The 25,465-nt window shown below is 40.7% G+C and overlaps 1 protein-coding gene across 2 annotated transcripts; it reads left to right on the plus strand.

Moving 5' to 3' along the window:
- The first annotated feature begins 2,912 nt into the window (after window positions 1–2,912).
- RBBP7 (RB binding protein 7, chromatin remodeling factor) lies at window positions 2,913–24,562 on the plus strand. Of its 2 annotated transcripts, none has more exons than XM_040266556.1 (12): window positions 2,913–3,282; window positions 4,097–4,241; window positions 8,887–9,032; window positions 12,582–12,755; window positions 13,792–13,907; window positions 17,776–17,936; window positions 18,676–18,802; window positions 18,921–18,998; window positions 19,817–19,893; window positions 21,409–21,466; window positions 23,295–23,405; window positions 24,121–24,562. In XM_040266556.1, exons 1-12 carry the CDS (start codon window positions 3,267–3,269, stop codon window positions 24,187–24,189), a joined length of 1,278 nt encoding a protein of 425 aa, XP_040122490.1. In that variant the 5' UTR covers window positions 2,913–3,266; the 3' UTR covers window positions 24,190–24,562. The 2 variants fall into 2 exon arrangements, with proteins under 2 accessions (XP_040122490.1, XP_040122491.1); XM_040266557.1 differs by having other exon boundaries at window positions 2,943–3,282; window positions 12,609–12,755.
- The last annotated feature ends 903 nt before the right edge of the window (window positions 24,563–25,465 follow it).

Raw genomic sequence — 25,465 nt, forward strand, 5'->3', positions numbered from 1 at the left:
AAACAACAACGTCCTAGGGTATAGCACAGGGAACTATATTCAACATCCCATGATAAACTATAATGGAAAAGAATATGAAAAACAATATATACATATGTATAACTGAATCACCTTGCTGCACAACAGAAATTAATACAACACTGTAAATCAACTATACTTCAATAAAATTTTTAAAAATTCATAAAGGGTAGTCAGGAACTGGCTACAGGTTTCAAAAAATGTACTAGTGACCAGTCTCAAACCACAACTTGTGACTCATCCCAATCGCGAAAGCAATGTAGGGAGTCATTTGAGTATTTTAAAAAATGAAATAAAATACCAGAGTGCACTGCACATATTAAAGGCTAGCACTGTGTGGTATAACTTGTTTTGGTTTATATACAAGTGCACTAATCTGTAAAACACAGTTGGCATGGAGAAACTGGTGGTTAACACTATAGCAACTTTGAGGTAAGCTGTGTTAGAAAAAGGGACCTAAACAGGACATCTCCCGGTTAAGATAGTCCACACCTTGTGAGTGCACTAGCTGCAGTCCTGTCCGAATCTTTGCGACCCTATGGACTGTAGCCCGCTAGGCTCCTCTGTTTATGGGATTCTCCAGGCAAGAATACAGGAATGGGTTGCCATTTGCCATTTTCTCCTCCAGAGGATCTTCCCTATTTGATTAGTAGACTCAGCTAAGTGCAAGAGAGACAAAAAGACAACCACAGAGAAAGTAAGAGAAAAGATTAGTACCAGAGCTGAGTAGGTGGGGTGAAAGGCAAAAAAACATTCACTTTACCCTCTGAGCCACTAGAAGCTCTAAAAAAAAAAATTACAGTTTGCAATTCAAGGGAGAAAAACTGGTATCACATTTTTGAGGCAAAAAAGTACTTAGCCAGAAAAAAGACCAAAAAATTCTGGAGAAATAAAACTGGCAGATTCAATTTAACAACAACAAAATCCAGAACTAACAGAGTATGCTGTACCAGATACTTTTGGATTAAGTGTATGATAGCACCCGAATATTTTCACAAACTCCCAAAATATCTGTTCTGTATTTCCTACTCAGACACTTAGTGAGCTGGACAGCATAAAGATTTTAAAATCATATCATCTGGAAAGATTTCTTTCAACTCTTTAAACATTAATAGGTTTTAGAAATCATGCCTACCCATCAGAAAATAAGTAAAATATATTAATGGGAGACTGGAAAACAGCTGCCAAGCCTTCAATTATTCTAGAACAAGGTGGGCAAACTACAGTCCTCCATCTAAATCTAACCTGCCACCAGTTTTTGTAGGGCCCAGGAGCTAAAAATTTTTTTCCATTTTCAAGCGGTTGAAAATAATCAAAAGAACATTTTGTGACTCGTGAAAGTTATATGAAGTTCACATTTCAGTGCCTATTAAGTTTTACTGGAATACAGCCAGGTTCACCCATCTTGTCTAGGGCTGCTTTCTCACTGTAACACTGACGAGTACTTGCCCCCAAAGACTGAAATATTTACTATCTGGCCCCTTTTAGAAAAAAAAAAAAATTCACCAACCAGTGTTTTAGAACAAGAGGGCTGTGTTTAAACACCCTTCCAACCTTCTTCCCTCTCCAGCCGCTCCTCCCTTCCCCAGCTTCAGTCACTAACATTCCTGGGCCTGACATGAAAGGGAGAGCGTTATAATAATGAATTGTATCATATCGGAAACCAGAGACACTAGACAGTAAATTTCTATATAAGGTAATACGAGTGGTTCTGCCATGGACTAGAGGAATGCCTGGGTTTGTTTCCCGATCAGAAAAGTGGGCATCAGAGCAGCAACTGCCCGATTTCTTTTGAGAATCTCCATCGTCGCTTGCAAGAAGGCACTTGGAAAGTAGCACAGCAGCAAGTGTTCTGGGGCAGGGGTGCTTTTGCAGAGAGGGCCTCCTCTCAGAGTCTGGATATAGACTGAGGTTGCCTTTGCACTAGGCTCCTCGGCCACCTCCCCCTAGCCTGTCCTCTTTGATCCTGGAGGCCCTCATTTTCATTCCTTTTTGGCCTTGCAGCCTGCTTTCTCCTCACCCCTGCGTACCCCTCAGGGGCTACCAAGTTCCAAGGCAGAGCAAGGCTCAGGCAAGCCGGTCCCAGGTCAGCTCTACCCAGCTCTTTCCAGCTTCGCCAGCCTAGGGTGGGGTCACCCTGGGACCCCCGCAGGTGACAAATGACTCAGCAAGGCCCAAGGCTAGGAAGGATACAAGAATGGCAATGCAGGAACAAAATCCTCTGCAGTACGACAGGGCTCAAATATCATTTTAAAGACTCGAATTTGTTAACAAAGACGTAACTCAAATCAGCCTCGGGGCGCTGGCGGCCCGTGCTTGAACAGGCCGCAGGTTTAGCCTACAAGGCAGGCCCAGCGGCTTAACAGTCGGAAAACGCCCGCGGCCTCTGCTAAAGGCCCCCTTTGCCTCCGACAATCCCACCTCGGCTCGACCAGGCCCCAGAAAAGGCCAGTCGGCTGGAGGGAGAACTTTCAGAGTGCACAGACTTATGCATGTCCGTGACTGTCAGGGAGACTTTGAGGGCACAGTAGTCTCTCGAGACTAGAAACCATTTTCCTCTCTAGCGCTGAGATTTTGCTTGGCTAAGCGGCAGCAGCCTCCCAGCTCCCCAGCCCCCCACCCCCACCGCCAAAGCCGCAGCAAGCAGCCACGTCCCGCGGCCCCAGGGCTCGCCGCCCCGGGGCTCGCAGCCCCCACGCAGCTTGCACGCCGCGCCTCCTTTCGCCCCACCCCCTCGCGCCCCCATCCGCCCCCGCGGCCTGCCCTGGGAGCGCCAGGCGAGCCCTCGCGCCTGCGCCTCGCCAACTTCCTGCCGCGGAACGCCCCGCCCACCCCCAAAAGCCCGCCTCCGAACGCCGCGTTAAACCTGCCTGCCGCCAGTCATTGGTCAAAAAGACGAAGCCGTTGACTCCGAGGCCCGCCCAAGCCACCGCCTCTCACTTTTCCCAGGGCGGATGCGCCTGCGCTCAGCTGCCTGGGCGGGCTGGGAGGCGCGGGTTGAAAAGTCTCGTTCCAAGTTTGGAGAGAGAGAGAAGAGCGCCTCAGACCTCGGTACCCGCAAGCGGGGAGGAGGCAGCAGAGAAGGACGCAGCGTCTGGGGAGCTCCCAGGCTGTAAGACGTAGCTCAGGCTTCAAGAGCTAGAAGTGTGTGACGCGCCTGGGAAAGGCAGGAGCGCTTGTGGTTGGGCTGCTCTTGGCTAACAAGGGGAGTCCGAGGCGGCGGCGAGGGGCGAACGACCCGACGCAAGATGGCGAGTAAAGAGAGTAAGAGGCCCCGCGGGGCGGCGCGCGGCGGGGGGCGGTGAGCGAGCGAGGCCGCGGCACGCGCCGGCGAAAGGCGCGAATTGGCGTGAGGAGCAGGGGGCGGGGCCGGGCGCGAGGCAGGGCGCGCGCCTCGAGGGGCCTACGCGGGACGGGGCCGCGGCGCGAAGGGCTCCGAGCACTTCCGGAGCCAGGCGCGGGGCCGCGGTTGGGCCCCCTTCCCGCTACCCCCAGGCGTCACCCCGCCTCTGGCGGCGGCGCTTGCTCTGCACCCTGGCGGAGGCGGCCTCCGTCGCCGGAAAGCGGGCACGGCACCATCTTCCACGCGCGCGCGTCGACCGCCTCGGGGTCGCGGCCCTTGTCCGAGGGATTCTGGAACCCGCCGACTTATGGCTGCCGGCTCGGGTTTCGTGGGAGCTGAGGCCTCTTCTGGTGGGGGATGGGGGGAGCGGGCCGATGCGTTTCTGCTACACGTGGATTCGTCTCGCCGGGTGGGTCGGGGAGCCCCTTTACATACGGGTCGTCATTTTGGAACAGGTGCGAACAGCTGTAACCGGCAAAACAATTGCGATGTCTATGTAATTAATTGCCCAATATTGTATACGCAGGCGGTATTGATTTCAAACTGCAAAAAAAAAAAAAAAAGCTTCCTGGTGTTAATATTCTCCTCGCGTTCTGGAAGACCAGTGAGTTGGTCGTGTCCAATTTAGTGGTTAAGAGAAAGAGGAGATTAGGTGTGGCCGTCTCGAGGTGACCTCCAGTATAGATTTCGATCCTTTTCAGACACTTAATCGTGTGGGCTTTGTCCAAATTTCAGTGTTTGAAGATACTGTGGAGGAGCGTGTCATCAATGAAGAATATAAAATCTGGAAGAAGAATACACCGTTTCTGTATGACCTGGTTATGACCCATGCTCTTCAGTGGCCGAGTCTTACCGTTCAGTGGCTTCCTGAAGTGACTAAGTAAGGGTTTTTGTCAACTCTTATTTTGCATAAATTTTGCTGTTAACATGAATCTCCTAGTTTTTCGCGTCTTATACATAGAACATAAACAAGTAATCGATTAAGCCTTTGGGTGATGTGGCAGGTGATTTTTATTTTCAAAACTGATTTATAGGGTGGTTTCTGACATATAAATGTGGAATTAAAAGCGGACAGAGAATCTGTTCTGAGATTAAGGATATTTTTGTAGGATGCACCAGATACATTAGACATTTCTTGAACTTAAATATAGGCGCTGGGTTTTCTTTGGACCCCAGACTAATGGATTTCTTTAAAACTCCGTGGGAAAAGTGCACGAATCATAAGTGTATGGCTTGATGAATTTTTGCAAAATGAATACCTCCTTGTAACCAGCCCACAAGACGAATAGGTTTTAATTGGCAAAGGAGAAAACAATTTTGCAGCAGTTCACCAACGAAAACGTGGTATAGTATGATGAGGTTGTTGTTGGTCTTCACCTCTTTGTAAAATTTCTCTGGTAATAATTGCTGACATTTGTTGAGCACATCTGAAGAGTTTTATGTCCTATTAGGTTTACTATAACAGTACAATAATTATTTTTTATTATCCTCTTCTTTTTAATCGATGTGGAAATGGGCTGAGATGCTAAGTAACATGCCCCAGATCACACAGCTGGTAAGTGGTGGAGCAGGCTTTGGAATGCAAACCAGGTGGCCCCAGAGTTGAGGCAACCTCTGCACTAGGTTATGGTTCTCATGCACTTGCACTTTTCCTAGTAAGAACCTGACCATGTACTTTAAAAATGTATTAAATTTGATTGTCGTGTATGTGTCATTTAATGAGGATTTATTAAACTCTAGAAGTTTTGCAACAACTTTTAAAAATAAGAGTAAATTACTTTCATATAAAACTCATATAATGGCCAGATTTTCCATATGCGAACATTGACTTCTATACGGTTAGGGACTTCCAGTGGACTTTTCAAAAATCTCAATGTAAATATACAGATGTGGGAAGAGGAGCCAAGAACTAAATAATGGAGACTTCTAAGCATTGACATTTACAGCTTTGACCATCAAATGCTTAAGGGTATTGAGGTTCTGATGTAGTGCAGCATGGGCATTTGACTGTGTCTTCCTATTAAGCAGATTTAAAACTTAAACAACTTAATTTGAATCTTTTTGATGTTTGACAGTAGAAAAGAGCCCAGGCTTTACGGTTAGAGATCTGAATTTGAATCCTGCCCCTTGCTTCTTAGCTTTGTGAATTAGGACAAATTGATCAGTCTCTATCCTGAAATAGTCTGGTCTGTAAATGGAGATGCTGAGAGTTCTTACAGCCTACATCTGAGGAAATAAATAAGATCACACATGTTAAAATGCTAGCACAGAATGAGTACACAGTAAGTGGTGACTGATGGTAATTTTCCCACCCTTTCCTATTCAGAAATAAGTTGTTAGGGTGGAATAGCTCTGTTTCCATTTGTATTTAAATGAAAGCTGCTTCCTGAAATCTTTTTAAAGATTTCACATTACCTATTATGTTTTTTGTGTAAAACACTTTAAAGATAATAAATCTGTGTTTTCTCAGCCCAGATACTACTTTTATATTAACACTTAGGAACTTAGCAGAAAATACTTTGTATATTCCATGGGGTTCTTTGCATACAAAGAAGTGGGATCTGGTTGTGGGATGGGCAGTGGCTCTGGGAGTGCAACAAAATGCCAGCCAGCCTGCATTCTTGTGTGTTGAAGACGGCTGAGTGGTGCTTTGCAGGTTTCTGTTTGGACTATGAAGGGACTGTGATTGTGTTTTGTCACTGTGTAGGACAGTGGAAATGTTGGATACTCTTACAGCCTGGCTCTTTAAGAGGTAGGCCCTACTCAACCTCATCTGGCTGGTCTTCTGTATACATACAACATGCTTCCAAATGATTACTTGCACTTTCTGAGCTGTTGCCCTTAAATTCAGTTAGGTGATCATCCAAATAATTGATTTGGCTCTTTAAATTTTTATTTAGGTATCACTAAGAAACTATTTTTCAAAACCAGTAGATCATTACTTCATATGTCTTATTGAATAATTTCTTAAACATATTGAGACTTATATGCTCTACCTAAAAATCTATGTATGCATTCAAATTCAGATGATACAAAGCTGCATAGAGTGAAGACTAAGTTCCCCTTCCACATTCTCTGTTCTTCTGGTTGCCTTACCCAGAGCAGAGTCATTTGTGATTTCTTATCCATCCTGCCAGCATGAAGAAGTACATGCTATGCCCCTCCGCCCTCTTTTTCTGTTAGGAAGTTGTTGACTTGACTTTGGATCTTAGTTCCCCAACCAGAGATCGAACCTGTGACCCCTGCAGTGGAAGCTTGGCGTTCTAACCACTGAACCACGAGGGAAGTCTCTGTTCACTTGATACTTTAAATTAAGAGTTTGTATTGGAGTCTTTTTTCCTATAAGCATGCTTAGATATATGAAGGGCTCGGTAGAATTCCTTTGTGGATATACTATAACTTATGTCACCAGTGGGTATTTGTTTTCAGTCTTTGGCTATTTCAGGCATTCCTACCAAGAATAACCTTGTGATAATAATCTGTGATTGTCAGGTGAATTTCCTTAAGTGGTCAAAGAATTCTGGCACTGAAAATGGACAAGGTCTTTTATAATGAGTGCTTCTGCAGCCTTAGGTACATCCAGTATTTGAAGAAAGCAGTGAGGTATTGATGGGCTCAGAAAAGTAGGCTTGTTTTTCGATGATGGAGATGAAAGAATTTGTAGTAAAAAGAAAAATCCTTATACGATGATAGAGTCAGAGGAAACTGGAATAATTGAATTTTGGAGTCAAAAGGAGCTTTTCAGACCCTCTAGTCCATGTTGTAATTCTACTCCTTAAAAAGGTCATATGATGAACTGATGTGTTTAACCTTAAGTTTACCTGTAGGTCTTAGAATTTTCTACTTAACGCTATAAAAAACAAGTCACTTTTCTTCCTTTTATGTCAGCCCTAATATTGCTGGTGCCTCCTTTCTCTCAAGTATTCCTATTTCTTTTCAAATGGTTCTCATGAGATGTGTTTAAGTTCCCTTTCACTTCAAGCCACTATTCCCTGTAAAAGTTTCATTTTTGCCTAAGTCCTTCTAAAATGCATTGCCTAGAGCCTAATTTTCTAAGTGTGGTTTTCCCAGTCACAAATTAGTAGATGAATGCCCATGTGTATTGCCTCTTCCTACCCTATATAAATTCATGTAAGACGAAAGTAATTACATTTTTTTTATAACCACATCATATTCTTGGCCACTGAACACACATCGATTCAGACCCATGTGTTAATTTTTTAAATAGAAGATTCACTTTTTTATTTTTAAAAATATTTTATTTATTTATTATTTATTTGACTGTGCCAGATCTTGCAGGATCTTTGATCTTCGTTGCAGTCTGTGGGATCTTTAGTTGTGGCATATGGGATCTGATTCCTTGACGGGGTGGACTTGGGCCTCCTGCATTGAGAGTGCGCCATCTTAGCCATTAGACCACTAGGGAAGTCCCCATGTCCTTTTACAAATGAACTCCTATTGTTTAGCCATGGCTGCCTTATTCTGTTCTTGGAGTTTTTGTGTATTTACTGCTCTTTCATACCCTAAGCCCAATCTTGGTAAAATTTAATCTTGTATTTTTTAGGTATTGCTAAATTATATGCCTGGGAGTAATTCACAAACCTTTATTCTAAACCAATGAATCCTTTGTACAGCTGGAATTTAGAAACAGTCTAGGTTTTTTTTTTTTTAATGTTGGGGCTCAGAGCCTTACTTCTCATGAAGTAAGGCCTGCCTTACTAATGTGGAACTATGGGACACAGGTGAAAGTTGTTCTGAAATGGGAACTCACTGTTAATAGATACAGATGCAAAATCATCACTTGGATTAAGTGCCAAGAGGCATCAGTGGTTTCTTTAGCCACAAGGAGTCACCAAAGAACAGGGTAACAAAGACGACCCCCTCCCCTGCCTTCCCCTGTAAAAATCGGATTGCCTGTTTTATGAACGTTAAGCACCATAAATATAAATAAGGGGTTTTCACATCATGTCATTTTTACTCATAACCTGTTTTTTAGGTGAAGAAATTGAGACCCACGGGGAAGTTGTGATTTAAGGAATCACATATAACTAATTTTAGTTTGAGGCAGGGTTTAAACCCAGTTTTTCTTGACTCAGCACTTTATTTTGTCCATTCTGCCTTTTTACCTCTTACTGGGAAACCAGAAACACCTAGTGTATTAAAATTGAAGGTTTTTTTTTTTTTGTTAGGTGAGAAGTCATGATTTATGAATACAGGAGTCGGTGATAGACAATTTGTTAGCAACTGATTTCTTAAAGGATTGTGGAGGGGGAAGTCGAAGTTTTAGTTGCTCAGTCATGTCTGACTCTGCGACTCTGTGACCCCTTGGACTGTAGCCAGGCTCCTCTGTCCATGGAATTCTCCAGGCAAGGACACTGGAGAGGGTAGCCATTCCCTCTCCAGGGGGTCTTCTTGACCCAGGGATCAAATCTGGGTCTCCTGCTTTGCAGGCAGATTCTTTTCCATGTGAGCTACCAAGGAAGCCCCTTATAAGATTAATATGACTTATTTTCTTTCCTAAACAGACCGGAAGGAAAGGATTATGCCCTTCATTGGCTAGTGCTGGGGACTCACACATCTGATGAGCAGAATCATCTCGTGGTTGCTCGAGTCCATATTCCGAATGATGATGCACAGTTTGATGCTTCCCACTGTGACAGTGAAAAGGGTGGTAAGTAATCCATATATTCCAGCATTGGTGTCTGAGGAGTAAGCCTCTAATTATATATTAACTTATACCAATATCTTTTGGGTAGTTAAACCTCAACTCTGAAATTTTACATTCACATGATGAGATAAATCTGTATGCACTGGTATGGAAAGGTGTCCAAGATAAATTTAGTAACTGATGTGTGTGATTATAGTAACAGTTTTGGTAATAGTAAGAATATGTGTTGGTGTACACATAGAAAAAAAAAGTCAGGCATTTACACCAGATGGTTAATAGCTTTTTTATGAAAGTTGTTGACTCCCTTCCTGCAAACCAAATATAATCCCCCCGTTTGGTATTCCCACAACCACCCAAGTTTGATGATTTTGCTAGGAGAACTCAAAAGACTCAGCAAATTATACTCAAGGCTAAAGTTTGTTACAATGAGAAATGAACAGAAGCAGCAGGTAAAAGATATACATCAGGGAGTCTAGAGAAGTCCAGCGCAAATCTCATCCAGGGCCACACAGGATGTACTTTGTTTCTGGCAACAGATAACAGGGAGACATGTGGGCTGTCTCTACCCAGGGAAACCTGTTTGAGGGTCAGGGTCTCTGTCTTTCTTGGGGGTTGGTTGTGTAGGCAAATTATATTGGCAGCCAGCCGTGGCAACTGAATCTTGAGACCCCAGTAATGAACTCAGGTGTCTATCGTCAATCTTGATATTTGTACAAAGCCACCCTGACAGACTGGTACAGCATGGTCCATTGCTTCAGGTATACACCACAAAATCAACCCATCAGTGACATAGAGGACATTCTGAGGTCTATGTTCCCAGGAGTTGATCAGGGGTCAGTTGTGGCCCCAGTTTCCATCAGCGGCGAGGACTAAGCAAGCAGACCTGCTGGGTTAGTGCTTCCCCACAACCCCACATGGTTGAGCAAATCTTAACATTGTCCAGTACTTCTTAAAAAATAAAACACTGCTTTATAGCTAAAATCTTCCCAACCCTGCTCCATTCCTCTCTGCTTTCCTTTCCAGAATTCATCACTGTCCTGAAATTAGTGTGCCATTTTCAGCTATTTTTATTATTCACACATAATGCTGTACAGTTGGCTTTTTTCATTCAGTTCTCTGTGTACCATGTAAATGTCTAGCTTATTCTTTTTACTGCTGTGTAGTATTCCATTACACTTAAACCCCCATTTATTCTTCTGTCAAGGGGCAGTTGGGTTATATCTCTGTTGGTGTTTTGTTATTAGAGCGGTGCTTCAGTGAATATCCTTGCCAAGTCTTCTCGCACTTGTGGGAGAATTTATCTAGTGGAATGGAATTGCTGAGTTGTGTGGTGTATTCATTATCAACCTAAAATAATATAAAAGTTTCCCAAAATGATTTACTCAGTTTAACCCTTCCACAATTCATAGTCCATTATCCTACAACCTTATGCATTATTTCTGTAAATATTGTTGTAATCAGAAAATTTTTAATGGCTTTTAGTCCTAAGTGAGTGAAAGTCGCTCAGTCGTGTCTGACTCTTTGCAACCCCATGGACTATATAGTCCATGGCATTCTCTAGGCCAGAATACTGGAGTGGGTAGCCTTTCCCTTCTCCAGGGGATCTTCCCAACCCAAGGATTGGACCCAGGTCTCCCGCATTGCAGGCAGATTCTTTACCAACTGAGCCACAAGGGAAGCCTAAAGTATGTAGTTAATTGGCCTTTAGTCTCTGCATAATAATACGGAGATACTTAGTTATGTCACTTGTCCAGTGAATTATATTCTAACAAGTGACTGCAATACTTAGTTGACATCAAGCTTTTTAAAACTTTAGTTATGGTTTTGTTTTTTTTTAGTTACAGTATTTTTAGTGGATACTATTATCATTAAGATAGTGATTTTTTTCAGACTTTTCCTTTTGAGTTTTAAGAAAGCTCTGTATACACAGTAAATCTTACCTGAAAGCCCAGTTTTTATTAAAGGAAACCTGTTGAGTTTTTCACTAAAGGAATTGGGAAGCTTAAGAATCTTTGAGCAGAAGAGTGAGAGAGAAAGAGTGTCCTATGGGTCCACGGTGGTGGGAGGTTGAAAATACAGAAAAAGCGACAGTTTTGGAGCAGGGTCTCAAGAGGTAGCAAGTGATGGATCAGGAGGGGTGTTCTTAGAAAGACCAAGGCATTTTCTTTCATTGACACGATGGGAAGGGAAAGTGCACAGAGGGAAATGGGTGATTGCATATGGTTGTGTGAGAGGAGTTGTATGAAATGGGATATGATTTTCAGCCCCAGAAATAATAAGCAATGGTATTTGTCACAGAGAAGAAGAATGGCTAAATTTCTTTCTTTTTTTTTTTTTTTTTTTGCCTGAGTGACTTGTAGGACCTTAGTTCCCCAACCATGGATCCAACCTGGGCCCCCACAGTGAAAGTACCAGCTGCTAACCACTGGACTGCCAGAGAATTCCCAAGAATGGCTAAATTCTAATAGTAAGCCTTGGGAGCCAGTGTTGATTATGCATTCCCCCAGAGCAAGATGTAGCTGGAACTAAGAAAAGGCTTATGGATTTCAGTGTGATTTCACCAGGCCCCAGCCAGTCTATTTTACTTGTACCTCCCTGGCTCCATTAGACATTAGAGTTAGTGTTACTTGACCTGAGATACAGAGTGAGTGAAAAAGGAATGTGCAAAGAAGAAGTGACATAGGTCAGGAAGAAATAAGTTATAATGTCAAGCCTCCAAGCTTTTAATGTGTCAGCAACTAATTCAAGTTTTTATCTATGAGCACAGGAAAGAAAATATTCTTGTTTGCTATTATCTGCTTAGATGTTCTCTACTTGTATTCTTTCTGCTGTCATCTTACTGCTTCTCTGAAGTTATACATTTTTGTGTGGCTTTGTCACTTTTCTGAGGTCTTTTTAATAACTATTTAACATACAGTCATATTCCCACACCAGATAGAAAGGTTAGCCCGTTCATTTTAGCTTTGTCACTCCACCAGCAGTTGAACCAATGTGTTCAACTCGATTGAGCAGATGTGTTCAAGGATTCTGGTGGAACTGACTTGTGTGTGACTGTGTCTGTGTCTTGGTATTAGGTGGAGGTTAGTCAGCATGGGTTTCTGATACGAGGATGTTTTTGACTTTAGACTCGAGTGTTCATGCTCCTGAGGATGAACCTATCTTAAAGAAACCTAAAATACGATTCTAATTTCAGCACTTCCAAATGAGTTGTGTTTGAACTAAAAGGCTGAGGTGTGTTAATTGTGTGGTTATTTAAATTTTCATAAATAATTACATCATCTTCACAACTGAAAGAAGCTGATTTTTAATTAAGTCCAAAATGGAACTGAATTAACTTGAAAGAATAGGTGTCAGTATTTTCCAATTCAGTTGGACTTGAATAAACTAATTCTAAGTGGCAAATGAACCTATATTTTTCTGTGCTCGCTTGGTCTCACTCTTCTCTCTTACCAATTTGTGTTATATTCCGTCAGATTAAAATCTCAGGTTGATTAAGTGACTTATGAATTTTAATCGTAAGTATATGTGTTTATTTCTTTCTTCTCACATTAGAATTTGGTGGCTTTGGTTCTGTAACAGGAAAAATTGAATGTGAAATTAAAATTAACCATGAAGGAGAAGTAAACCGTGCTCGTTACATGCCGCAGAATCCTCACATCATTGCTACAAAAACACCATCTTCTGATGTGCTGGTTTTTGACTATACGAAGCACCCTGCGAAACCAGGTATGCATTAATAAAGTCGGACTGCTGCTTGATCCTTCTTGATTCGAAATAATTGCTTTGATGTCATACAGACTAGTATACTCCAACTTTTAGAGATTTAGAAATGGTTTCAGGGATCTAAGAACCATGTTCAAATTCAGTGATTTAATGCAGGACCTCACAGCAGGTTATATTCCTGGCTAAGATGTATTATAGCAAAGGATATAGAGCAAAAAAGGAGAAAAAAAACTGGCTAAGGTTTGTTATTACAAAGGATACAGAGCAAAAACAAGAGGAGAAAGATACATATCAGGCAGAGTCCAGAGAGGTCAGGCGTAGACTTGTGAGTCCTTTTCCACTGGGGCCACACACCACAGGGGTAGAGATGTCTCTGTCGAGGGAAGCCCATTTGAGTCTCAGTGTCTGCGGTTTTTATGGCAGTCTGGTCACATAGGTATATCCTGCTCTGTGACCAGCCATGGTAAGGGAAACTCCGCACCCCAGCAGTCAAGTCAGATGCTTCATGAATCTTGCTCAACAATCCTGCAAGTCTCAACAAGCTGCCACAGCATACCGCGCTGCTCTGGGCGTACACAGCTACATCAGACAGTGACATGAAGAATTTTGTGAGGGTCACATTCCCAGGGGTGACGAGGTCAGTCATGGTTGTAGGCTACTCTGGAGACATGCAAGGACTGAACATCCAGACCTGCTGCTTTCTTCAAAAAATTGTTTTAAAAATTGGTTTGGATTGTCACCATGTAAATTTGTGGGCTGGTACAGTTTTCAGTGTTTTGTGTTAGAACTTAGTACTGTGTTTTGCAAAGGAACCAGTCATTTTATTGGTTTACATAGAGTATTTAAAATGTAGCACAGAGAACAGCTTTTCAGGGTGGCTGTGGGTCAGACAAAATCCTTGTTTGTGTGCAGTGCTTTTGTAGGCATTATAATGTTAAGACTTACTCAGGAGTGAGAATTTGCTCTTACCAGTTCTGATAAACAGATAATCACTTAGTAATCAATGTTATTTCTTTTCCTTTCTTTCTTTTTTCTTTAGACCCAAGTGGAGAGTGTAATCCTGACCTTAGGCTAAGAGGCCACCAAAAGGAAGGCTATGGTCTTTCTTGGAATTCCAATTTGAGTGGACATCTCCTAAGTGCATCTGATGACCATGTGAGAAATCTATTCTTCCTAATCTACTCATGTACTAAGAGTTAAAGACTGTTATGAACAGCTCTGCACTGAAGGAGACTAATAGATGAAAGATTTTCTAAGATAATACTGATTGTTGTGATAACATTTCCACAGGTTTTAGAACATTGGTTATCACACTGCCCTTTTGGAGTCTTAGAATTCCACAAATCTCTTTTGAAGCAGCCGTAGAATGGAGGGAAAGTGGACAAAAGGTGTTCCATTTAAAAGTGGACCTCTGTAATGAAGACTCTTTAAAGCATTTGTAAGGCCTGATTAATACATTTTAGTTTAGTTTTTTTTTAACAGTTTTTTTAAGTGTACAATTCTGTGAGTTTTACTTTATTCACAAAGTTGTGAAACCAGCACTAATTAAAAACCATTTTCATTAAATGTCACAAAAAGTAACTCCATATTCATTAAGCAGTCTACTCCTCACTCCTTCCTTCTCTCGGCAACCACTAGTTTACTTTCTATCTCTGTAGATTTGTTTTTTCTTGATATTTCATATAAATGGAATTATGTAGTATGCAACTTTTTCTGTCTGACTGCTTTTACTAGCATGATGTTTTCAAGGTTCATCCATGTGAGCATATGTCAGTACTTGATCTCTTTATGGCTGAACAGTACTCCATTATATAGATATACCACAATTCATTTATCAATTGGTAGGCATTTGGGTTGTTTCCAGTTGGGGCTACTTTGAGTATTGTTACTGTGAACATTTTTGTACAGGTTTTTGTGTAGATAAATGTTTTCATTTCTCTTGGGTAGTCACCTAGGAGTGTAATTACTGAGTCATATGGTAACTTTAAGTTTAGCTATTAAAAGAACTACTAAACTGTTTTTCAAAGCAGCTGTACTACTTCACATCCCTACCACCAATGTACCAGTGTTCCAGTTTCTCCTTGTCCTCACCAGCAGTTGTTATGGTCTGTCATTATTATAACCATTCTAGTGGGTTTGAAGTGGTATTTCATTGTGATTTTGACTTACATGTACTAATGGTGTTGAGCATCTTTTCATGTGCTTGTGGCCATTTCTGTATCATCTTTGGAAAAACTTGTATTGAAATCCTTTGTCCGTTTTTAAATTTTTTTATGGTTGAATTTTAAGAGTTTGTTTTAAAATATATTCTAGATATGAGTTCTTTATCAGATATGTGATTTAAAAAAAATTTCTCCATTCTTTAGGTTGTCTTTTCACTTTTTTGATTTCCTCTGAAACAAAAATTCAGTTTATGTATTTTTCATCATTTTGGCTTTTGATATCGTATCTAAGAAGCCATTACATAATTCAGTATCACAAAGATATACACCTATGTTTTTTTGTAAGAATTCTAGTTTTAGCTCTTATATTTAGGTCTTTGGTCCATATTGATATGGTGTGAGGTAGGGGTCCAGCTTTATTTTCTGTGTGTGGATATCCAGCTTTTCCAGCTAATCTTTCCCTGTGGAGTTGCCTTGGCATCCTTTAAAGTGTTTTAATAATGAAAAAGTACCACACAGATGCAAAGTGATCATGTTAATTTATATAGACCAATGTTTGTAGCATTCTTGCCATTAACAGCCCCATATTGTCTTTCATGGTTCCCATACTGCAAGCATAAAGTGTTTGGTATAATTCCAAGCACCACAAGCCAAGAGTAGACTTCTGGAGCTTTTGAAGGCTCATGTAACTTGGCCACAGTTAGCATTTTATGTCAGCCACATGAAAGTAGGTTCCCTTGCCTTCTTGTTAGTATATCCTCATGTATGTGTCTGTTAATGGCAATTTCTATTAAGCTTTTTGAAACATTGAAGTAGGTAATTGGCCCAGTCAAGAGTGTTCAGTTATAGGCGACAAAAACCAACTATGGGTGCGTGGGGGGGGGGTTTTCCTTTTTTTTTCTTTGGTAAATTTAAAATTTTCATGACTTTTAGTTTTTATTTTTAAAGGTAAAATCTTCAGGTGGATGTTCTGAGTGATTTTTAAAAAATATCTAGTTTATTTTTTAACAATAAATATATACCCTCTTTACCTGTTTCTTCTGCCCTCCACTCCTGGCAACCATCAGTCTGTTCTTTGTATCTATGAGCTTGTTTTTTGTTCCTGTTGCTTTTAAGTTTCCATATATAAGGGAGATCATATGGTATTTGTCTTTCCTTAACTTATTGCATTTCGCATGATGCCCTCAAAGTTCATGCTGTCACAGATGACAAGATTTTCTCTTTTATGGCTGAGTAGTATTCCATTGCACACATACAGCACATCTTCATCCATTCACTCACTGATGGACACTTAGGTTGTTTCCATGTCATGGCTACTGTAAAGAATGCCACCATGAACATGGGGGTGCATATATCTTTTCAAATTAGTGTTTGTGTTTTCTTTGTATAAATGTCAACGTGGGATTGTATCATGTGGTAGTTCTATTTTTACTTTTCTGAAGAACTTCCATAAATACCGGCTTGGGCAAAAAGTTCGTTCAGGTTTTTCCACACCATATAATGAAAAAACCTGAATGAACTTTTTGGCCAACCCTGTATTTTCCTTGGTGGCTGCAAAGAGGGTGCCGACTGATTTAAACAGAAAAGGAATTAATTGGAAGGGCATTGGGTAGGGTAGCTCACAGAATCACTGTGATGGCAAGAAAATGGCCTGGAAAAGAGGAGAGGCCAGGTTGTTGACCCAAATTAGGCCAGTGAGGATGTCACTCTTGCCATCCCTGGAAAGTGGATGTAACCCTCCCCATGCCCCTCTACCCTATCATCAGAACAGAGTCTCTGAAAGAAAGCCGCCTTCTGTTTCCCTCAGAATGGACATAGGATAGTCTCCCACACAGGGAGGATGGGTTATACTCAAGAACTTAATTACTAGTACTTTTTGAAGACACCAGGCTGGGAGTTGCTAGTCATAATTAATAGCTGACGTTTCCTAAGGGCTCCACATATGCGAGGCATCTTGGTAATTTTCCCAGGATCTTTCTGAGGTGAGGAGCAGGTAATAGTTCGACACATTCCACCTTTTCCATGCATGTAAATTGCGTCCAAGTGTGTGAGTATCAACAGAGACTAAGGGCCACATGTATTGTGTAACAGAAACCCTTTCAGATAATAAAATGATTGATGAAGAGAGGAAGCTGATACTAGTGTCAGTGGAATTAATTTGAGTATATCTTAATGGAATTACCTCTTACTCCATTGAGGTGACAATCACTGCCCTATAGTTTGCAATATTTTTTCATAGAAACTTAAGACTCTTCTCAGCTATTTTTATGACGAGATGTTAAGAAAAAACTCAAACTCTCAAAGCCTGCGGATCTGTAACTTTTGAGGTCTGGGCAGGCCCTGTGGTCTCTTCAGTAGCCTTGTAGGGGTTTCTAGGTTGTTCAGCTGTTGCACTTGCTGATGTATGTAGTGGTTTCTGCTGTGAAGTGACAGTTGTCCAAAAGCTTTCACTTTTTAAGAAGCATGGTTTAGTTTTAATTCCCAGTTTCCCAGCCCAGCATGAAGTTTTAAGATATGCATTTCAGTTTGGTGGATATTGAACCCCAGGCTCTCTGTGTTGTGTAATCTAGGTGAATTTTAGATACTTGATTGAATGTATGTAGGTGGAAACTCAAACCAGAATGTTTCTTGCCTGCCACCATGCTATCCTCCCGTCCCCATTACACTGTATTTTCCTTCCCCTCTGCATCTCAGATTGTGGAAGCTACACCCGTACACTTTGCTGTTTATGAAACTTCACTTTTTTAAAAAATAACTTTCATATAGTAAGTAGCTTTGTTTTTAATAAAAGAGTTTTAAATAAGGTGTTAGCATTTAAATTCAGTCTCTCATAACTAACTCTTGTTTTGTTCCTTCTTCAGACTGTCTGTCTGTGGGATATTAATGCAGGACCAAAGGAAGGCAAAATTGTGGATGCTAAAGCAATTTTTACCGGCCACTCGGCTGTTGTAGAGGATGTGGCCTGGCACCTGCTGCATGAGTCCTTGTTTGGATCTGTTGCTGATGATCAGAAACTTATGATGTAAGGTGGAAAATTGAGTCAGGTTTTGTTATATGGGTGTCCTGAATGACCATCAGTGATTGTAGTGGCTTTTAAATTGTGTCTTGGCCTTCAAAAAAAGAAAAACAGCTTTAGTGAGGTATAATTGACATGATAAGCTATAAATAGGTATGGCCTGTTTACGTAAAAGTTACTGTGCTGTGTGATTGAACACAACTTTTTATTTAGAAAAAGAAAAAAACAGGTACGTGCACATGAAGAAACATGCTTGGGGCAGTGGTATGTATCAAAATCGGGGATCAGGGTGACTTGCATTGAAGTTGAGGGAGGAGAGTGATTGTGCGTCAAGGCATGGCTACAGGGCTGCATTCAAGCACCTGGAATGCTTTATCTCCTAAACTAGCATCTGAGGCAAACAAAGCAAAATACTGAATTTGACTAGGCTAGGTTATAGATATCAAACAGTAGTCTGTGTAGTATTTTGTGCATGCTTGAAATAGTTGGTAATCCAGACAGGAACATAATGAACAAGAAAGCAGAGGTAGCACCCTAGTGTGTTCTGTGCAGGTTTAGAGCATATCACCTAGTGGTTGGAAGTCCAAGTTGCCAACTCTGCATGGTTAGTGTCCCTGAAAGGCAAGTTAGCGAGAGAGGAGTGGCATGGAGTGGCGCTGATGTGGGCACAAATGTGGGGGAGGGAGGTGGGGTACGGTTGAGTGGCCTGCTCTTGTGCTGTGTGCCTTGTACCTTTGTGTTTTAGATGGGACACCAGGTCCAATACCACCTCCAAGCCGAGCCACCTGGTTGATGCGCACACTGCCGAGGTCAATTGCCTGTCCTTCAATCCCTACAGCGAGTTCATTCTCGCAACTGGCTCTGCGGATAAGGTTTCTAAGTTTTTGCATATTTGGTGTTTACAAACCTATTTGTCTTTGTTACTACAATATTTTAAAATTCTTACGTAAAGTGCAGAAACAAATTCCTTTTCATTTTATTTTTCTTCAGACTGTAGCTTTATGGGATCTGCGTAATTTAAAATTGAAACTCCATACCTTTGAATCTCATAAAGATGAAATTTTCCAGGTATGTGACAGTTTTCTGGTGTCTCTTGTCAGATTTTAGTAACTTTTACTAGAGAGAAGTTTATAAATTTTTTTCTTTTACATAGTGGACTTGGGACATTGGGTTTTTTTGTTTTGTTTTTGGCTATGCCATGTGGCTTGTGGGATCTTAGTTCACCAACCAGGGATTGAACCCTGGCAGTGAAAGCCTAGAGTGCTAACCATTGGACCACCAGGGAATTCCCTGTGTTTGTTTTTTTTCTAAAGCTCTTTGCCTACTGTGTAAGTAAACTAGTGAGAAATAACTTGGAGTTTTCTAGATATTGTTAGTTCAGAAGTAAAAGAAACAGTCTTTGCAAAATAGGATCAGTTTAAAAAGTGAAGATAGTTTCCTGGTAGTCTAGTGGTTAGGACTCAGCACTGTCATTGCTGTGGCCTGGGTTAAATCCCTGGTCATGGAACTGAGATCTCAGAAGCCGAGCAGTACAGCCAAAAATAAGTAAATTAATTTTTAAATGAAATCTTATATATGGTTTAAAATAGAGATATGCATAGGCTAAGGTACACTTCATTGGAAATGTTAAAAGCTTCTGGGATGGTTTGGGGGCTGAGTTTACTGGGAGCCCTAGCAGAGTTTCCCATGAGGAATATGACCCTCCCAGGGGAAGGCTGAAGAGATGTTTCATTTATGAGCACCTGAAGGGATAGCACAAAGAGAGTGAAGGCTTGTAGGCCAAGCAAAGAGTACAGAAGGTGAAATGGGAAAGTATCTAGGATTAGAACAATAGCCACAGACCCAGTAATGGATGATTCTTTATGTTTTCAAATATGTATTGCTAGGTCCACTGGTCTCCACATAACGAAACCATTCTGGCTTCAAGTGGTACTGATCGCCGCCTGAATGTGTGGGATTTAAGGTAACTCAGGATCTGGTGACAAAAATTGCATAAATATGCTAATATAGCAGATTATGTAATAATTCATAGACTAGAAGAGCGATTTGCTAACCCCAGTTTAATAAGTCTAAAATTAATCTTCAGTACCTTCCTAAAGAGTCTGTTCCATAAAATAGAAGTGAATCAGCAAACGGAATGTGAAAAAAATTGATGCAAATGCGAGTTTTGATTTTCTTTGTAATTAGGACTGAAGTCAGGGTTAGGGGTGCATGTGTGTTTTAACATCCAAACAATGGTATTGAAAAAACTCTTGCTATAGAAAGGGTTAAAGACGTCAGCTGTTTGTGTCTCCTTAGATTTCAACGTACATCTGCAGGACTAATCTTTTTCAGTTGTTTTTTCCCCACAGGTATGAGCTCTTCCTGTGGGTTGTGTAACTGCTGAGGATGAGAACAGGATAAACACAGCCAATGCCATCAGAGCTTATGTTCTTCTGGGGGTTCATTATGGAAACAGTGTCTCCCAATTCTTAAAGTTCCTTGACTACAGGGTTGCTATTCTAAGAATTTCAGACTGTTCGCTTTTTTTTGAGCTTTTAGAGCCATTAATAATGTTGCTGTATTATGTATCTCTCCATAGAGGTGTTCTTATCTGGAATCTAAATCATAACATTTCCCAAAATAACTTCTTTCCTACCTGTATTGCTTTGAAGTAGACTAAGTTTTTAAGTCAAGGCTGCCTTAATTATAAAGACAGTATACCCACTTTTCAGTGTACGGAACAGTAAAACAGCTAAACTGCTAATGATCTGTGTTCTTACAGAAGAATCCCTAGTCATGATAGATGCTTGAAAATGTAGAGAATCTTTAAAACAGACATCTGAGAATATTCTTTTTTACTTGAAAACAAACTAGCAAAGTCCACCTGTGGAATAGGTATCGAGGATGATAATGGTTTGTAACTTGAGTGATTTCACTGTCGGAACTGCTAGCAAATTCTACAAATTGAAGTTTTGGGGGGTTGTGTTTGTTTTTTTAATTGAAATTAAGAAAAAAACTTAAACCTGTCCTTGGCTTATACAGTCCATATTTAAAGTTGTTTTGTTGTCCTATCTTTAGCAGATCTGCAGTATTGGTGTGTAGTTGCATTTCACTCCTGGGATGAACAAGGGTTTAAGAGTGAAGTGTAGGGATTAGACATCAGTTCTTCTGTAAATATTTTATATACTTTTCACCTTTTAATCCTAATTCAGGAAACGCCTCAGTTAAGATATTGAATGAATTCTAAATTAATATTTTATTAACAATAATTTCTATTCTGCAGCTTCACTTATGAACAGCTGTTACTACCATTTTCAGAAAGTAAACACCCTGCCCTCCCACCAAATAATTAATAAAAAAAAACTCTAGCTGATAACAGTATAGAAATACATTGCTTTTAAGAGTGTTTTAGGATGGGATTTCTGGGCTGATGCTGGCTTTGCAAACTTTGTTGCTAGAAGAATTTGAATACTGAAGGCATGTTTTTTCTCAATAGCAAAATTGGAGAAGAACAATCAGCAGAAGATGCAGAAGATGGGCCTCCAGAACTCCTGGTATATATTGACTTTTTCTTATGCAAGATGAAGTGTCATACGCAGACTGGACTATTTGTCATTGTTTCATGTATTTGAAAAAGGAGTCAGGACGTTCAGATTCTATCTCTTGAGGATGATTTCAAATTGAAGGTTATTGTGATTTAGTCTGAAAAGTCTTGTTTTGTGATGCAGGGCTCCATAAATTTTAAGTCGTTTTTTAGTTAAAGTATTGTTACCAACTATTTTTACTTTGGTAATAATAGTTTTTTAAGCTTTGGTAATACTGGTTAGTTCTCGTTTTGAGGAGTTTTTTGACATTGCAATACAACATATGGGATCTTAGTTCCCCAACCAGGGATGAAACCCGTGCCCCCTGCATTGGGAGCACAGAGTCGTAACCACTTGACCGCCAGTGAAGTCCCTGGTAACTAACTGTTTTATTGAGATAAAATTTACAGACCATACAGTTCACTATCTAAATATTTCAGTGATTTTTAGTATATTCATAGAGTTGTACAGCCATCACAAGTCAATTTTAGAACATTTTTGTCCCCTCAGAAAGAAACTGTTCATTTAACCATCACCTCTCAGTCAGTCTTCTTTTGTGAGCCCCTGGCTACCACTAAACCTACTTTCCATCTCTCTAGATTTGCCTGTTCTAGACATTTCATATGAGAAGAACATATAGTATGTGGTCTCTTGTGACTGATTCTTACTTTTTTATATATATATATCACAGGGAGAGGACAGTGTATAACTTTGTATTTAACATCTCTAACAATTTTGTGGTCCTTGAGAAAATTCACTAGGATTTTGTTTTCTTTTTTTTTCTTGAGAGTCTGAAATCAAGGGACATTCGTATTATCCTTATAAGAATTTTTTTAATTTTTAAAAAATTTTATTTTTTGGCATTGCTGTGCAGCATGTGGGATCTTAGTTCCCCAACCAGGGATTGAACCTGTGCCCCTGCAGTGTAGCTGGGAAGCTTAACCACTGGACTGCCAGGAAGTCCCAAGAATTGTTTCTTCTGAATCTTAATTCTAAGATAAATAAGGCCCTGTGCAGGAAGTAAGATTGCTCCCTTCTGCATCTTAGCAAATACCTCAGTTTAGCCCTAATGGGGACTTTCTGGAGTCCTGGAAATTCTTTTCACCCCCAGCCTTGGGGCAGTGTGTCTTGGAGAGATTGAAGGATGGATGAGAGCTATGCCTTGCCTTTACTAAGGGGGAGAAGGGGATTCTTCTGGGGGCCACAGAAGAACCAGGAGTCTCCAGGTGTTCCAGTTTCAGGAAAGAGTATATGACATCCTGGAAATGTATTACCTTGAATATTTTTACCTAACTGCTGCTGCTAACTCAGTTCAGTCGTGTCCAACTCTGTGCGACCCCATAGATGGCAGCCCACCAGGCTCCTCCATCCATGGGATTTTCCAGGCAAGAGTACTGGAGTGGGGTGCCATTTTACCTAACTATATATCTGCTAATGAGGCACAATTTGAGTGTTGATTGTATTAGGTATGGAAACAGCACTGTGGTCGTGAAGGAAAATGTCATTTCAGGTGAGACTGAAGTATTTAGGGGTAAGGTATGCTGTCTGCAACTTTTTGGTGGCTCAGCCAGTGGTATGTTAACAGTATTGGGGGCATCTAGGTGAAGGTTATCCAAGCATTTGTTGTACTGTCCTATCACCTTTCTGGAGGGTTTGGAAATGGGCAAAGAGTGGTGGAGGGCTAAATTACCACCCTCCCTCCAGACTGCAGTTCAGCAACCCGTTTCTAGACTGATGCTCTAAAAACTAGCTTCTAACATAAGATATGAAACCAAGACTTTTTTGTTCTTATTAACAGTTTATTCATGGAGGACACACTGCCAAGATATCAGATTTTAGTTGGAACCCAAATGAGCCTTGGGTCATCTGCTCGGTGTCTGAGGATAACATCATGCAGATATGGCAAATGGTGAGCTAAAGTGTTTATTTTTCCTCAGTGACTATCTTGAAGAGATTTTTACTAATGATATAATAGAAATATTTCAAGTATTTTGGTGCATACTACATCAAATATTTATAGAAGGAAAGTCTTAAAAGACCTTTCTCCATTTTAATAAGTCTTTAGTTCAGTATGCACATGTTGACGTAGACATAGCTCCAGCTCCAATTTTCATGATTATGACTCTTCATCAACTGGACTCTTGGCATCATTGCTCCATGTCCAGTGTCTGCTGTCATGCAATGTATTCACACTGAGATCCTGAGTTCTGTGATGCACATTTGACATTTCTGAGACATGGTTTACCAGCCCTTTCATAAGCTTCAGGGCTATCTATTGCTCCATCTAAATGCCTGAAATGCTTTAGGAAAATGCCTTTTTTGGACAACTTAAATAAGTAGTGCATGGTCAGCTAGATATATGTGTGAAATTATACCCTGGCAAATAATTTTTGAGAACACTGGCCTGCCTGTTCCTCATTAAATTTATTAAAGTCTGAGAGTAAAACACAAAAAGTAAACTATGAAGTTTACTCTAAAGTGTTTCCACATTTAATTTCCAACACTAAATCACACTGGCCAGTGACACCTGAAATCTGGATAGAACTATCAAATGCTGTTTTTAGATAGTCTTGTAAAATTTTTTGGGAGTTTTACCTCTGATTTTATTTGGTTATTATCTCCAGGCTGAAAATATTTACAATGATGAAGAGTCAGATGTCACAACACCGGAACTGGAGGGGCAAGGATCTTAAACCCAAAGTACGAGAAATGTTTCTCTTGAATGTAATGCTACACGAATGCTTGACTTATCAAGCACAAAAACAGCATTGTATAGTAGGGAGTTGAAGTGGGGTGGCATATGGCGTTCTTTACCTTCTGATCCTAGCACTTTCAAGTGAGCTATTGCGTACTGTATCATATTGTAGCTTTTAGGGAAGAATGTTGCTTAAGAAAGATTATCAGCTTTGTTTTAAAATACAAGTAAGCAGGGTACTGCCTTTGATTTAACTATAAGTCCTTGTTTTCTCTAAGTGCTTGCTGTTCCCAAATATGCAAGAATAACTTTTACAATTTTTCCCTCCAACACTTCTTGTTTGGCTTTGCAGAAATAAAGTTTTAAAATAACCTTTGTTTTATTATTTTAGACCCTTGGTTTTGGGGTGGGGGTTGTGTATGGATGGATGTCCCTTTTTTATGAGGCGGCTATTGGGTATACACTACAGGCCGAGAACTTACTGAATTTTCTTTCCAGGGTACACCGTAGTATCCTAATACAAACATGGGGAGAAGTTAGGTGTTTGTATTTGGTGGTTGATTGGTGAAACTAGAACTACCTAACTTACATTGTCATTTGACCCATATGCCATTTGGGTCTTAACTTGGGCAGCTTTAAACAAAAATACAAGCTTGTAAACCAGCCTGCAGTTTGGCCCTCAACCTCTTCTGTAAGGCCTGCCAGCTAGGAATAGTTTTTACATTGATTTTTCTTTTATTAAAATTTAAAAACAAATTTTTTTGCCGTACCACAAGGCAAAATCCCTGGGAGGGATTGGGGGCAGGAGGAGAAGGGGACGACAGAAGATGAGATGGCTGGATGGCATCACCGACTTGATGAACGTGAGTTTGGGTGAACTCTGGGAGTTGGTGATGGACAGGGAGGCCTGGCGTGCTGCAGTTCATGGGGTCGCAAAGAGTCAGACACGACTGAGCGACTGAACTGAGCAAGGCAATCCTAGTTCGGGATTAAATCGGCCCCAGGCGGTGAAAGTGCTGAGTCTTAACCACTGAACTGCCAGGGAATTCTCTACATTGATTTTTAAAGGTTGTTTGGGAAAAAAGCAGCACACTAATCCTAAAGTACTTTTGACTTACAGAAAAAGCTTGCCAACTCCTTATATTTATGATTGTGCTTAAATCCTTATTATTTTCATTTTTGTGTGTGTGTGCTTAAATACTTTTGCTCACCATCAACTAAGGTCTTTCCGATGTGCCTCTGTGTACATACACTCTGCTAGTCAGATAAGTAAC

This window comes from Oryx dammah, unplaced genomic scaffold (assembly GCF_014754425.2).
Source record: "Oryx dammah isolate SB20612 unplaced genomic scaffold, SCBI_Odam_1.1 HiC_scaffold_23, whole genome shotgun sequence".
In the NCBI taxonomy this organism is placed as follows: domain Eukaryota; kingdom Metazoa; phylum Chordata; class Mammalia; order Artiodactyla; family Bovidae; genus Oryx; species Oryx dammah.